The sequence below is a fragment of the Pyxicephalus adspersus genome, chromosome 12 (genome assembly GCF_032062135.1).
Source record: "Pyxicephalus adspersus chromosome 12, UCB_Pads_2.0, whole genome shotgun sequence".
NCBI lineage: Eukaryota > Metazoa > Chordata > Amphibia > Anura > Pyxicephalidae > Pyxicephalus > Pyxicephalus adspersus.
This window is the reverse complement of record NC_092869.1, coordinates 45140334-45156845: the sequence shown is the minus strand read 5'-3', so window position 1 is coordinate 45156845 and position 16512 is coordinate 45140334. Positions and strand designations below refer to the sequence as shown.

Genomic DNA, 16512 nt, shown 5'->3' with positions numbered 1-16512 from the left:
TAATCCCTAACACTGCTATAACTGGACCCCAGACCAAGATCAGGATATCTTGAATATCAGTTTTTTCTCACCATTCCTGGAGAACTACTTAACGCATACAAAAATCACTACCTACAAAATAATGTAACGCTTTCAGTGCATCCCCTGAGGAAGCCTATCAGTAGAACGCGTCGGGCTTGAGACGTTTTTCATATGGAATCCACCTAGTTGTTTTTGTATAAATACCAATTACAAGTTCCCATAAGGATTTAACTGGGAATTACCGATCTATAATGTATACAATGTGCTGGAATGGTTAATATGGAATGGTTAATACCTATCTTGTTTTAATTTTACTTACTTATGTATGTTTTACATTTAAATATACTTCTGAAACTTCCGATAAACCCCAGCTTTTTTGCAGTCTTTAATTACTATTTTCAAATTATTGGGCTTGGCACTGAAACTATTTAACAGATGAAGAGTGAAGTGATTTATCGTCCAATAAAGATACAATAGGGCATTGCCACCAAAGTGCAGGGAGTGTATTATTGGACCACCAAATAAAAATAAGACTAAAATAGCCGCATATGTCCAATACGGACCTAGATATTTTTTTTCCAGGTCCCTCTGTGTGCTGTCTATATAACCCCATCTGTATGTCTACATTATTTTGGTCTTAGAAAGATGACCACACGGACAGTGCAGGAATAGGGTGAGGGTGGAGGCAATGTGGGGCAGATAAGAAGGTGCATTCTGGCATGGAGGCTGCACACAACAATACCATTGGGTTCTTGTTTTCCAATTTACTGTATTTTTTCTTTATTGCATTGGCAATACAGCATGGTCAGGTTGGCACTTTTGCACACACTTTAACTATACTCCAGAAAAAATCTCTATAGCTAACTTTCAGTCTACATTTCTGATTACAATTACTTGACATTTAGAAAGACCTTTCACAAGTGTTTACTGATTAAATCTAAGCAATTTTAATCAGTAAGGTACAGAGAAGGTCAGGAGCAGAGTGTTCTCTATCTATTGGAAGGTCGTGTTGAAGGTGTGCTATTCTGGGGGTAGATGTAATCATGATGGTAGAGAGAAGGACAGGAGAAGAGCATTGTCTATATATTTGGGGGTCATGTTGGAGGACATGATTTCCAGGTGGTGGGTGTAATCATAAGGGTATAGGGCAGGTTAGGAGCAGGGTGTTCTCTACCTAATGCAAGGTCCTGTTGAAGGTGTGATATTCCGGGGGTAGATTTAATTATAAAGGTAGAGAGAAGGTCAGGACCAGAGTATTGTCCATATTGACTATATTATTGGGAGTCATATTGGAAGATGTGATATCCCATGTGATGAATGAAACTATAGGGATAGAGAGAAGGTCAGGAGAAGAGCATTGTCTATATTATTGGGGGGCATGTTGGAGGACATGATTTCCTGGTGGTGGGTGTAATCATAAGGGTAAAGGGAAGGTTAGGAGCAGGGTGTTCTCTACCTTATGGAAGGTCATGTTGTAGGTGTGATGTTCCGGGGGTAGATGTAATCATGAAGGTAGAGAGAAGGTCAGAAGTAGAGTATTGTCCATAATAACTATATTATTGGGAGTCGTATTGGAAGATGGTAAATCCCGGTGATGATTGAAACCATAAGAATGGAGAAAAAGACAGGAGAAAAGCATTGTCTATATTATTGGGGGTCATGTTGGAGGACATGATTTCCTAGTGGTGGGTGTAACCATAAAGGTTTTAGGGAAGGTTAGGAGTAGGGTGTTCTCTACCTAATGGAGGGTCGTGTTAAAGGTGTGATATTCTGGTGGTAGATGTAATTAGAAAGGTAACGAAAAGGCCAGGAGTAGAGTATTTTCTATATTATTGGGGGTCTTGTTGGAAGTCGTGATATCCCAGTGATGGGGGAAATCATAAGGCTAGAAAGCAGGCCAGTATTTTCCATCTTATGGAAGGTCATGCTGTAGCCTTTAATATCCAGGTGTAGGGTGTTATCAGAGATATATTGAAGCTCAGAGCATAGGATGCTGGAGAGTTTTAGTTTGCTTTTTTAAAAAATAATATGGTGTAAGCTGACATTCCACATTAGGCATCAGCCATGTTGATCTCCTTTTCTTTTCCTTTACTCCCTTAGCTTGTCACTTCACCCTGAACGTCTGCTGGTGGCTACGGGGCAAGTTGGGAAGGAGCCCTATATCTGTGTGTGGGATTCATACTCTGTACAAACCGTCTCTATACTAAAGGATGTTCACACGCATGGCATCGCCTGTCTAGCATTTGACCTGGATGGACAGGTATGTGATTTAGTCCATAAAATCCTAAAGGTTCACTTGAGTCTATGACAATCCAATTTTTTTTTCAAACTAACAACTGAAAGCTATTAAATTGGCCTTGATGGCGTAAGTACTCCATCGTAGCACAAGGCGGGTTTCCACTTCAAGTCAATATTCACCAAGCTTATAACCCTGAAGAGTGCTAAGTGCGGAGTGTTTGGTGTTTGTAGTGGTTAGATAGGTACCGGTCATTGGTTGCTCTGGTGCAGCAAAAGAGTTTTGGTGACTTTATTTTATTCTTTTTTTCAAACAAGTTTATTTGTATATAAAAGAGTTACAAATAGAATAGAATTATATTGCATTTTACAAAATAATTGGATGAAAATAGATCTTATAAAAGCATTGTTAGGTTGATACATTATATTATCACATCTATTATAAGAAAGACATTTTATCCCTGAGTTATTTCCTTTAAAGATTCTCTGAGGGTATGTGTGGAATTTATTTTACTTATTCCTTTTTGCAAAGGCTTGACACCCCAACATTTAGCACTCTTCAAAATCTTTAAATTGTTTTTAGTGAAACTTTCCAGGAACCATTGTCACGTGATGTCAGCTGTCACTGGTGGCTTGTCGCAGGTTCCCTTATCAACTCAAAAATAAAACTTGATCTCGTTATTCTTTAAATCCAAAGTAATTGAAGTGTGTTATCGTTCTTCTTTCTATTGCTTCCCCAAATCTATGTCTGGACATCAGCGCCTGGTGTCTGTGGGCCTCGACTCCAAGAACACAATCTGCGTTTGGGATTGGAGGAAGGGGAAGCTGCTGTCTATGGCCCCAGGTCATACAGACAGGGTAAGTGTGATCATTATCTACATGGGAGGGGTGGATATTCTAGGGCAGTTATAGGGTGGGTGGCTCAGGCCTTTTGCTTGCAGCTGCCTCTCTCAAGGTGCTCAGTGTCTGACCTCACATTGCATGATGTGGTTATCTATTTAATGTCAGCGCAAGAAAGCGCGGATAAAAACCATCCCCTGACTCGGCTCTGCTTTTTTATTGAAGGCAAGACAATAGGAAACAAATACAATAGAGGCATCTGCCTAGGAATCTGGTTATTGGTAGCATTATGGAGTTGATCGATATAGCAGTGAGTTTGCGCATCATCCTGTAATACAAATATGGAAGCACACAGTTTATTGACAACACCACCGAAGCATAGGAAGCCTGTATTTAAGGTTGTCACCCAGTCACTGGAAACAAAAGAAAGGACAGGATACTGGCAGGATCAACTATTTCTTAGCACTTTAAGTGTAGGCGAACAGGTGAGTAACAAGTGGGGTTCCTATCTTTTATCCTTAGTGGTATTCTAGATTGCCTAGCTTGAGTTATATAGAAATTTTGTAGGGTAAGGAGATAGACAAGCTTTTGGAGGCAAATTAGAAGGTTAATTTTATTATTTTATTAATGTATAGTATATTCTTATACTTTACACAAATCAAATAGGTTGTGACACAAAAGAAGAATAATATGTGATTACTTATATACAGTTCACAGGTTTCAAGTATAATCTCAGCAAAAAATTTCAATGGAGTCTCAAGTTTCCAACGCGTTTCGCCCTTAGGCTTCCTCAGGGGTGTATTGAGATTGGAGAACAGCTTGAAAACTGAAGTTATGTATTACAAAAATCACAGTGAAAAAGATTAGATAAAAGCATCTGCAGGACTTCCAAACCAACCTATTCCAATCAAGAAAAGGGGGGTTATATGTGATAGCAATATAATGCCGATAACAGCCCAGCACTTCTCAAAAAATATACCATTATATCAATAAGAGAATTTCAAAAGGGAAGACATTGAATGACTTCAGAAGCATACAAAGAGAGAGGACACTTTTGTGTCAGTTTGCTGCGAGCAGGTTGCTTATATTTCACATACCATACCTACAATATTATTGTTGTGATTTCCTCAACAAAACCTATGCTAATAACACCGAAGTTAGGTTTCTTGTCTTCCATTTTTTATGTATACAGTACATCCACTTATCCAACATTGTCTGTGAGTCGCTTAGACATCAATCCAGAAAACACTATACGCTCAAAAAGGACATACAGCGAACCTACAATTACCCAAACCCAGTGTTTTTATTGAACTGAACATATTGTGACACTTACCTAATACCTTTGCTATTTGGTTCCCTAAATCCCCTGAGGAAGCCTCTCTTGAGGCGAAACGCGTTGGAAAGGGAGACCTTCTCCTCTCTCTTATCCCTATGAGTATATGAATGGCAATTGAAGTGTAACCAATATTCTGCAATCTTGTTCAGTACTTGTATTAGCATTTTTGTATAATCTAACTAATATATGGCAATCATTTTAATGTTGACTAATTATTAAAGTATTGATTTTATTCACTATCCAAGAGTGCCATTTAAAAGCCTTCCTTTATTATTCCTCTCTCTTTGTATACCTCATCATAATCATTTTGTATATTTAACAGACAAAATGTACTAAATACAATCATTTCATCATTAAAGTTCACATACAAATTAGGATTATCCTGCAATTTAAAACCAAAGACCACACACCTGCTCTGAGCTTTGTAAATTGCTTGGTTTTCCTACCCCACAAATGTTCTCTGTGCAGAAAATCTGATGTTTGTAACAATGTAACCCTGCATGTAACACGTTATATTATATTATTGCTGCTCTGTGATAACATTGAGCATTTTATTGCAGATCTTTGACATCTCCTGGGACCTCTATCAGCCCAACAAGCTGGTCAGCTGCGGAGTGAAGCACATCAAGGTACAAATCCTTCCTGCTATAATCTTGATGATTTCTTGATGATCTCTGACCTCCAGCTGAGAAAAGAATGTTCAGTACACAAATGTCGAATGTAAAGTTTTATATATCGGCATATTTTACTGTATATCCATAATTTGTGTTCAGAGTATTTTGTATATAAAGAGGATCGATTCTTGCAGGGCAGTATTCATATTTGGGATGAGAATAGTAAATGTGATCATACAAGGTAGTAGTAATAAGATGATAGTAATACAATAATATCTGAAATTTATTTTTTACACATGTCTACTTAATGGTAGTTTTTCAAAACTGAATCAAATCAGGACAATTTCTGTATTTTTTATTTATTTGCCTGATTTTTCCATTTTTTTAAGCTGTAAGCTTGTAAGCTGTAGTAGATATGTGTGATTGTCCCCAGACAATGTACAATTGTGATGAATGTATTACATATGTCTTTTGAAATGGGGTCTTGTAATAGAAAATCTTCACTTGTGCCATTTTTATGGTAATTTATGTTTATTGTACCAGCACTCTTCCTCTTGATGTAGTCCCAGCACTGTGGGGATTGCATAGATAAAGTGAATTTGCATTGCATTTACAGTAGGTGGATGTCTTTTTTTTATGTGACTTTCACATTTTTCATATGATTGCTGTTTATCCTTTTTGTTAAAGTAATATAGCAATCTCATTTCTTTACAAAAGATACCCAAAAGCTATATAAATAATTCTTTTTGCTGCCTGTATCACCAGCTCCACTTCAGAGCTGTGAAATTTTCCCCCAAAATCTGCCAGGAATCTCAGTCTTTTGGGCCCCCAGCAAGCTTCTTCCTTTGACCTTCACATAACTGCATACTGACCTGTAATCATGGGAAGTGAGGCGAAGGAACCAGTGAGGGTTGCAGGGGATCAAGGAAAGACCAGAAAGCTTTGATAAATGGACAGAGTATGGTGGTGCAAGCTGCAGAAAAGTTACTTACTGTCTTATTTATTAAATATGATGCTGCTGGGTATATTTTTGATTGTAAGGGGAATTGCTTTAAATGTAGAAGCTTGTAGGTTAACCAATAATAGATAATGAATAGTCTGTCCAGTGGTAATGGCTGTTGAGCTAAAACGTTAGCAATACAGGGAGTGCATTGCCTTCAACAGGTCAGTGGACTCGTAAATATGCATTGTGAGGAGCAGTAAAGCACAACCATGTAGTTAAAAATTCAAAGCTTGCAATGAGCAAATATCACTGCCCTCACATACAAACCAAGCCTAGAAAGAGAATAAAGCATTAAAGCCCCTTTTTGGATTCCAAAGTTTTTCCTTTTGTTGCCCAGCTGATCACTGCTTTCTGACGTCATTGTGTCATGTGCAAGGCACAATCCCAGCTAACAAGGATGCAGGGAATTGGTATTTATATTTATTCTATTCCCACCTATCCAAACAAGCTTTGAACCCGTACAGTGCAGGTCGCACTACTGCTGCGTTTGGAGAATACCATTGGTAATGATTGCACAAGCAGTCAAATATTGAAGTCTTTTCCTGCTGTGTGTTTGACATTTGCTGCCTTGGCACTGTTTGGGCACCCTGGTTAATATTAATTTATAAGTAGACAGTTATTAGGACTTAAATAAAACCTCTCTGCGAAGTGGGCATTTCTCAGCAGGCTACCTGTGACCAGGATAGGTATTGCGTGAGGTGATCAGCCTCCATAATTGAAAGCAGTGAAATTCAATGAATGAATTGGCTGACCAGGGACAGGCTGGCTGGGAAGGAAAGGGCTGGATGGCACCTTTTTATCCTCCAATCCCCAATCAAAGAGGGGGTTGGCTTCACTCTTTAATACTCGACCTACCCACTGCCATGCTGTGCAGCGTAAGTTCTCTGTGTGCCGCACAGCGCGTGGTAAAGTGACAGACGCAGCGGTTGGCGTATTCCGCAGGCGGCTGTACTTGAGTAACATTTCACTGCGCTGTTTACTCTGAATTATTTAAGTAACTGGATGAATTATTTAAAGAAAAGATAAATATTTAAATTCACACAGAGGCTGTGTGTCCCCAAGAGGTCATAAAGAAATGTTTTCCTTTTTAACTGCCAAGCCGCGGCATGCAGTATTATTTTATGCATCGTACGGATCCGGAGATGTACTAATACCCACGCCCTTTCCCACAGTTTTATCCAGGAACAGGTCCCATATTATTCTCCAATCCCGATAAACTCTGCTGAACTTCACTGCCTTAGGGCTTCTGTCATCTACACATCCAAAAAAGTGCAAAAATATAAGCAAAAGTGCAATAACAAAAGTGGGGTTGTTCTGAAACAGTAGCTGTACGTATACATATATATATATATATATATATATATATATATATATAATATGATAATATAATATATATGTATATATAATAATAATATTAATTTCCAATCAGGCTAAGTGCAATATTGCATTTGTGTCCAACCTTCAGAGTTTGTGCTCTGAGAGTTGGCTGAGCTGCTGTGAAAATGACTCGGTCTACGCCATCCTTGAAGTTTAGGATTATTTGCTCCACAATGCCTTTAGTTACAGTGGTCAATGTGAGCTTGTATTAAATCTCTTTATTGTTGGCTAACAAAATGTTAATATTTAATGTCCATTGTCTGGATACAGGGGCACTTTAAGTTGTGTGTAGCGGTATCATGGATTGTATCTTCAAATATGGAGAGAAGACAATTGCATGTAGCAATAGCTGCTTTACAAAAATTCAGAAAAATAGGGGAGTATCTGATGCTATTACACAGAAGAGTTGCTTCATATATTAAAATTCCTCTTCCCTTTGGATAGATCATTAGAGGCTTAGAGCAGTCTACAAATGGAGTCGGTTTTATATTTTGGGTTTGTGCAGTTCCAGTTCACATTGGTAGGTCACCAACCTTGTGGAAGTGTCATTGAAGCGTGACTTGGCCTAGTTTTGTGTGCAAGGTTTGGCTGGCTGTACTTTGCTACAGAGGATCCTAAGAAAGCCAAATATTTCCAAAAACAGACACAGAGGAGAATTATCATTGCAGCTCAGAGGAATGGGAAGGCGGAAATTTGACCCATGAATGCACATTCATTAGTGTAACTCATTCAAAATGAATACGCTGCTGATATAATGTGCCAAAAAAAAACAAAAAACATTTTTTCCAATGCATCACTACATTGCCCTGATGTATGCTTCATCAGTGCATTAGGCTTCCATTGAAAATAAATGTTGTGTTAGATACCATTGCAGTAAGGTGTTAAGCAACACATGTATTCCATATTAATATAATATAATAATGGGATGTCCATGGATTCACACTTTTGGTAGGAAAGCAATATGGTGTGGTAATACACAGGCAGTTTTTAATAATAGGGCAACTGACATAAAGAAGAAATAAAATAATAATGTTTTGGTTAGTCAGTGTCGCCGTACTAAAACCAGGGAGTTCCCAGCTATTATATTCAGGAACAATATCTGGATAAATATTCAAGGTTCATCACTATTGGAGCCAGAGAGCTGGCATTTTCTGCCCATACCGCCCTTCCTATATCTGTCAGTGCCGGTTTCTTTTCAATCAGTCTAGGATCTTTTTTCCTTTGCTTTGCTTAAAATAAAACATCAACTTTTCTCCTCTTAAACAAAATGTAAAGAGTTCACTTTTGGGAAAAGATCCTGGTCTGTCATTCATAGTCACTCATCCCGAGCACCCCAACGCTTCTCCAACTCCACACAAATATTTTCCTTGCTATGAAGGGCCAGCAGATAGTTCTTCCTCAGGCCGCAAAGTGGTAATAGCTTTCCTTCTCCAGAATTGTGATTAGACATTATCAGCGGCAGAGGGGCATTCACAGAATTACCCAGAATATAGAGCTGGTATCAGGGCACTGAGAGATGTGCACACGAGATGAGAATCATGACCTGCAGTAATAGAGCTGTCAGCAATGAAAGCAGTGACAGAACTGCACCTCCGAAATATTTACCGGTGAACTCCGGGCAAACCGGAGATGAACAGAGATGAACTACAAATGAAGGAGCTGTTTTACTTACCAAAGGATTTGTATTTCTGTCCATCCAGTACTGAGATTTAGACAGCTCCATGTCTGGCAGGGCAAGAGAGCTGATTATTCCCTTCTGCAATTCAGTAAAACAGACCTGTGGATAGACTTAGAAAGGAGAATCAAGTTCATCTCTACTCATTCTACACCTATCAGCATGCTTCTTGTACTGCAGCACAACTATTTGGCTCCTTGTGCTAGTTCTGGCTCCATTAGTGCAAAGTGTTGTCAAAGGAAGTTGCCTGAATCAAGGTCTTTAATGGCAGGGTCACCAGGCATTATTTAATGAAAGCTGCAGAAAAGTTGCATTTTTAAATGACATAAGCATGTTAAAGTTTATAAAGTAGTTTAGTGATTGGCTGTACATTTTGGTGCAATGCTTGTCTATCATATTCCCATTACACTTGGCAGCTGTGACAGCGTTGCTGTTTTGTAGCGTTCTCCGTGCCGGTTGTCACTTGTCCTTGGAAGCCCTCAGTACAATGTGATCTTCTCTGATGGAGCCATGTCTCCTTTCAGTCTCCGGCTTGCACTCCATCTTTCATCCTGGAATGTTGGAACAGTTTGTTTTTCCATAGTGTCTCCTCAGCGGTTCTGCTCCTGCAGATGAGACTTTGTGGTTACTAATCCACTTATCTCTTATATGAGTGGGAAATGGTTCTTACTTAAAGTAATTACCTCCAGGACAGATGCTTTGTTATCAAGTTTTGAAGAATTACAGTGAAGGACAAATTGTGTCCTTTATTAACAATGGATTCTTCTATGAATACTCCGGCTCAACCTCCTTTGGTTTTTCTCTAAAGTGTCTGCAATGGCCTCCCTATTAGGGGCAACTTTAGTCAAAATAGGGCTTTGGGCAAATATGATGCAGAATGGTCCAAATGCATAGCATTTTAGTTCCCTGCACCCCCTGATATCTTTTTTTTTATATTTTATTTTTTATCTAGCATTCTGCACAGAAACATAAACATGGAAAAACTAGAATATACAGCAATACCATAATTACTATTAAATCAACTGTGTCATAGATCAAAACAATGTAACAATACACTAATAAAATTATCGTAGCAGATTACTAAAACCTTTTAACTTTAAATGGGTGAGAATAGGACAGGGATTATAAATGGATGATGGGGGGGGAGGAAAAGCAGGAAATACAGACACCACAACCGTAAACAGATAACGCAGGCAGATACTGGAGAATCGGTATAAAACCATAGAACATAACTATTACACTTCTTCTTTGGTATTGGCACACATCCCTGGCATTTTTTAATCATGACCCTGAAAAAGATGGAGGTAATTTCTCCTTTCCCCAAAATCAGTTTTATAATTGAATACAACCAAATACACTTCATAATCCCACTTCTGTTATATATAATTAAAGATATAAAAATGTCAACATTGACTCAAAAACCTTCCAATGTTGAACAGGTTCATAAAGCATAGGACCTTAATAAATACGATTACTTTCAAGCCATTCTAATACACAGCCATTCTAAGTCACACATATACCCCGATGATTTAGATCTTTCCTGCAAGAATCAAGAGCTTTATTGACTCCGACCTCTGCAGAGAGACCTCTGTCTCAACACAAGGAGCATATTTATAGGGTGCAAACTTCTATTAAAAAAAAAAACAAAACATTTTTAAAGTGTTTATTTGAAGCAAAGGAAAAAAAAAACATTACATCAGCGCACAGATAATGGGTAATATTCTGTACATTGAAACCGCTTGAAGAACATACATAAGATTGCTAAAATACCATCATCATTACAAAGGAGAGACCTTTGTAATGATGATGACCTACATGGTGAAAATACATACCGCAGAAGTAGCTACTGCATTAATATTATTATTATTATTATTAATAATAATAATAATAATAATCATAATGTTATATTATTATTAATATTATTAAACAAGATTTATATAGGGCCAACATATTATGCAGCGCTGTACATTAAATAGGGGTTTTAAATGATAGACTAATACAAACGGTGATACAGGAGGAGAGGAGCCTGCCCGGAAGAGCTTACAATCTAGGAGGTGGGGGAAGTATCATACAATAGGAGGGGGATATGGAATGGTGGGTGAGTAGCGAAGGTTTGGGAGACAGAAGAAGACGGGGAGGTGAGGTTGAAGTTTTGCGTTTTAAGGGATCTTTTAAAGGAGCAGAAAGTAGGAGCAAGCTGAATAGGACGAGGAAGACCATCCCAGAGAGTTGGGGCAGCTCTACAAAAGTCTTGTGGTTCTCCCCTAGATCCAATTTTTTTGGGGAGTCTAAAAACCTAAGTGCACCCGGATGAAACCCATCTGGACACAGGGAGAACCTGCAAACTCCATGCAGATAGTGTCCTGGCCAAGATTCGAACCTGGGACTCAGTGCTGCAAAGGCCAGAGTGCTAACCCCTGAGCCACCATGCTATCCTATACTACATATGTACAATTTTAATGCCTGATATCTACTGCCCATGATACTTTATGAGAAAGCAGAATAATTCTCTTTGTTTGCTCCAGTGTGAGTTCTCAGATTCCTCTCCCATAGGGACACATAAAGAGGTGGCGCAGCATTTAGCAGGGAGTATATCCGTGTAGGCTTTTCTACTCGGACGTTTGCTGTTTTCTGCCAACTGAAAGACTTTGTATACTTTTATTGATGCATTTTGAATGAAGTTAGCTGATTTAGGGTCTGTACTCACAGACTTTTGTTCCTGTCATTTTGATTTTACATAGCAATACAAGGTTATGGGAATGCCAAACCTGCTATGAGCAAAATGCAAGTGATAAGGAGGTCATCTGTAGGTCATTTGCACCTGTCAATGAATCCTGAAAGATCTCAGCATCTCCAATTGATGCCTTCAGCACCAGCCCAAAGTCAGCCAGGCTATTTTCTTCTGTTTTTCTCTTGATTTCTGAACAATGTAACCTGCAAATTTTTGTCACAGTTTTGTTGAATTGGCTGCTTTGCTAGCTTTGACGTTTTGCCTTCTGCCCACCCTGTATATTGTGTGTCTGGTTTCACCATCTGTTCTGAAGGCTGCCTTGTCCTTGATTTGCAGTTCTGGAGCCTTTGTGGGAACTCGCTGACGCCGAAACGTGGAGTGTTTGGGAAGACAGGTGACCTGCAGACTATACTGTGCCTGGCATGTGCGAGGGATGAGGTGACCTACTCCGGGGCTCTGAATGGAGACATCTACGTGTGGAAGGGGCTGAACCTTGCTCGGACAATCCAAGGAGCGCACGCGGTGAGTACCAATGTTTTAGCGTGTTTCAGGACCTTGTATTTAAAGGTGCAGACTCCATGGCTTGCTGCCTTACCCTGCAAACCCAGAACAAGAAGGTAGCCATATGTTCAGATATTAAAGAAACAGAGAAGTCAGCATAGGAACCTAAAGGGCCCCAATCTGATTTGGTCATGCCTCAACTCTGCAGTGTCAGATGAACTACAAGTCCCAGTTCTGCCAACATTAGAAATCTTGATAGTTTTGCCTTTTCTAACCAATATTTGTTCTCCATTCCTAGGCTGGAATCTTCAGCATGAATGCCTGCGAGGAAGGATTCGCCACCGGAGGTCGGGACGGCTGCGTGCGTCTGTGGGATTTAAACTTTAAACCAATTACTGTCATTGATCTCAGGGAAACTGATCAAGGCTACAAAGGTAATGGTACCTTGGGCTGCCTACTCGGGGGCAATGACAATACAGGAAAACAATCTCTATACCTTGTATATATATAAAATGAGAGTTGTAACTGCCAAAATGTAATCCTGTCATTCTGTGTTCCTTTTGGGGAATTCACAATGTGTAAATGTCCGAAATTCCAAAACTCGCTTAGTTAATAGCAACAGAAGAATTTAGATTTCAAATGTTTTGGCTGTAGAGTTTGGAATAGAGCTTGGATTTGACATGTGACTGGGGCAGACAAGGCTCAGACCTGAAAAGGGTGCAGGAAAATGAAATCATATTGTGCATTTATTTTATAGATAATGTCTTGGGTTTTGGTGAAGTTACGTTTTCTTCAGGGGTAATAACAATGGTGCAAACTAGTTGGTTGATGCTCAACCTTTAATGAGAATAAGGATCAATATCTGCAGCTACAGGAGCTCTACAATAACAAGTGCAAAATCAGAGCCAACAGAATTTCTGCTGACCCATCTTATCCTGCTCATTCTGTTTTCCAGCTCCTTTCATCAGGGGTGAGATACAGAACTGTCAAAACTAAAACTTCCAGACATAAACACAGTTTTCTCCCCCAGGGCTGTAGCTTTGCTTCATGATAAATTGCAAAAATCCATTCAGTGGCATTGCTGTAACTGCTGGAACATCATATACCATAGGGTCCTACCGGTATATTTGTATATTGTACTGGCTCTGATTGTTATATTTTTTATGTTTATTAAATGATTGTCAGGTCAAAAGTGTAAATTTACTTGACCAGTATAATCATATTCATCCCATTTGTAAATTTCAGGTCACCATGTTAATCCTACAAAGCTCCACAAAGTTTTTTCTCTCCTAATTGGAGGAGAGCAGGTCAGGTGACTTGCTTTACTCCATTCATAAATGCTTTCAGTTCCTAATAGAGCTAAAGGAGCTTTGTAATTGGAGGAGTCAGCCATGTGACTTTGTCAACCTCTCTAAATTTTAAGAGTCCACTCTACCATTAAAAATGACCAGAACCAGAATGCCTTCCCTCCCCCGTTGGTTCCTATGTATGTTCCTAAATTGACAACATTTCCTGCACATTTTTTGTAGAGATTTTAGAGTTTTCCATGGTCTTGTGGACTAATTTAACTTTAAAGAAGTTTGTTTAGCCAGTCAGTGATTGGGGTGATTGGAGACACCATTCCAGCCTGCCAGTGTCCCAATAATGGCCTATAATCCGAGTATAATGGCCACCGAGCCTCGGATCTGCTCACACAATGACATTCCCAGCCCAGCAGTTGGCAGAATTGCCATTACAGCCATTTCTGCAGTTATATTCCAGCAGGTGGAGGAAAACTGGCCATTTGAGCCCAGAAACCAAATTATCTATCTGTTGTGCTACAGATGGTGAGATCTGATGAGACACAATAACCAGCAGAGACAGGTAATAAAAATTACTGTTCTCTAGCAAAGAACTCAAAGCTGGCGCATTTCACAGGCTGCAGCTCACTCCCCGCTCTAAGCAATAATGGGCTCAAATGGATACTTTGTTAAATATAAAAGCTCTGAAATCGTTTATTGATTGTTAGATATAATAGCCTTTATCATTGGACATTACACAGTGTAAGCCAAAAACACTCACACTGGCCATCGGTCGAAAGTCATGTAAATATCTGGTCATAAACTGCTGAAACCTTCTCTTCTTTTATTTATCTGGGAGGGGTGCTGTCTTTTGCTATTGTTATATTTGGGGTTCTATCATTTTCTTTTCAGTTCTTTGTAAAATGTTCTTTTTCCAGGTCTGTCCGTACGGAGCGTTTGTTGGAGAGGGGACCACATCCTCGTGGGGACACAGGACAGTGAAATATTTGAGATTGTGGTTCACGAACGCAACAAGCCCTTCCTCATCATGCAAGGACACTGTGAGGGAGAGCTCTGGGCTCTGGCTGTCCATCCAACCAAACCTCTGGCAATTACCGGGAGCGATGACCGATCTGTAAGGTTAGAAATAGAGATGCCCTTTATAGAATGTTTATCCATTTATCTATAGAAAAATAAACTAATTACTAGGTTTTTAGTATTTTAAACCATGTGACCCAATCAAAAGATTCTCTAGATTAAAACCCAAAAAAGCACCTCCCGCTGATCCATTTTGATCCAAAGTACAAACAAGAGGAAGCCAACCTTGTGCTTTAGTTTTGCTTTAGCTGGGATGTCATCAGTCTCTGCAAGCATCAGAAAGTTTTTCTTTAATCTCTCGCCTGCTGGTGATCAGATTACAACATTGTACCTTTTTAGGGTGAGAGGATGCATCAGGGGCATCCAGAGAGGCTGTAAATACCCGAAAGTGTTATACTGACACACTACTTACATGCTGAGTATGCTGCACTTAAATGGAAGATGAATATAAAGAGATTTTTCCTTCCATTGGAAGACACCATCTTCTTTTACACTGTAAAATATACGCACCATTTTCTGGCAGTGGTACTGCTGAGATTTGCTGAGTCAGGAGTTTTTTTTCACTCCCGTTTTTAATCGTGGTGGAAGGTTTTAGGTAGAAGCTTTCTATCTAATGAACTCCAAGCTGGCTCATTAGTGAAATGGCAGCGGTCCATTTTGGAGATGAGATGATCACAGTTCAGAATCCACTTTCCCGAAAAGGCCTTTTCAATTAGGCTGTCAAAATGTTTCATCTGACCGCATTGCATTAGCATAACTAATGACAGTGAGTGGCTGTCATCCCGGAGCTGCAGAAAAAAAAATTACATTTGTGTTATTCGTACTGTTATGGGGCAACAGTACCATACAGTATAGGCTGTCCTTTAATGAATCCCCCCATTACCCCAGCTAGGGGCTGTAATGAATATGACTCTCTTATAGGAAGGAATGGGCACACAGTACACATAGGTAATGAGAAGACCCAGCATTGACATTTGCTGGAATGTGGCAGACTGTGTATTGTCAAATGAACTCAGTGGGTACAGAGATTCATTAATCAACAATTAAGGGAAATAGCTTGAATAGAACAAGCCAAACAGAGACCTAAAACCTTTCCCATTCCATACAAACAAAAGAAAATAGTTGTCCCAAAACACACATTAAGCCCAGCAAGTCCTTTGATATATGTTGTAGATTGGTATTCATTAACATCTTCCATTTTTTCATATAGGATCTGGAGTCTGGTGGATCATGCCCTGATTGCTCGCTGCAATATGGAGGAGCCAATCCGCTGCGCTGCTGTCAGCACTGATGGTATCCATCTAGCTCTGGGTATGAAGGATGGATCGTTCACTGTGCTGCGAGTCAGGTAATGGGATTCAGAATAACGAATTTCAAGACGAGTTCCTCAAAGATTAATTAGAATTTATTGATGTTTTGCAGGATGGGTAGCTTTTAATTTATATTTCCTCAACAAAGATGAGGCAACATTAAGGTCCTTTCTCCCTCCTTGTTGAAAAATTTGGACCCCTGTTGTATCCCTTATGGTTTCTGTTGGTTGTCTTAATGGTTGGTCTAATTTTGCTCGTTGATCATTTAAAAAGTCATTCTGAATACTTTTACCACCATATCTTCAGAAGAAGCAGATGTATTGCAAAAAAATGTTAGGAAATGACTGCAGACATATTCCTGCTTGTGTCAGTTTGATACTGATTGTTTCTTTGCAGATGTCACTTATTAGTACAGTACAGATTGTGTCTCTGCATTCATATTTATTTTCTCCTTAGTACAGTACAGATTGTGTCCCTGCAGACATGTTTCT

The 16512-nt window shown here is 39.3% G+C and overlaps 1 protein-coding gene across 5 annotated transcripts in view; it reads left to right on the top strand.

Annotated features, from left to right (window-relative positions):
• The window catches only part of EML5 (EMAP like 5), an 87735-nt gene that overhangs the window by 31976 nt on the left and 39247 nt on the right, over nucleotides 1-16512 (top strand). For all 5 annotated transcript variants that reach the window (XR_011923094.1, XM_072428756.1, XM_072428754.1 and 2 more), the window contains exons 2-8: nucleotides 2122-2281; nucleotides 3016-3114; nucleotides 4993-5061; nucleotides 12169-12354; nucleotides 12632-12767; nucleotides 14552-14753; nucleotides 15922-16059. Coding sequence is in view for 4 of the 5 variants with exons in the window: in XM_072428756.1 (XP_072284857.1) it covers nucleotides 2122-2281; nucleotides 3016-3114; nucleotides 4993-5061; nucleotides 12169-12354; nucleotides 12632-12767; nucleotides 14552-14753; nucleotides 15922-16059 (990 nt within the window). In the remaining variant the exon portion in view is untranslated. The remainder of the gene's footprint in view (nucleotides 1-2121; nucleotides 2282-3015; nucleotides 3115-4992; nucleotides 5062-12168; nucleotides 12355-12631; nucleotides 12768-14551; nucleotides 14754-15921; nucleotides 16060-16512) is intronic.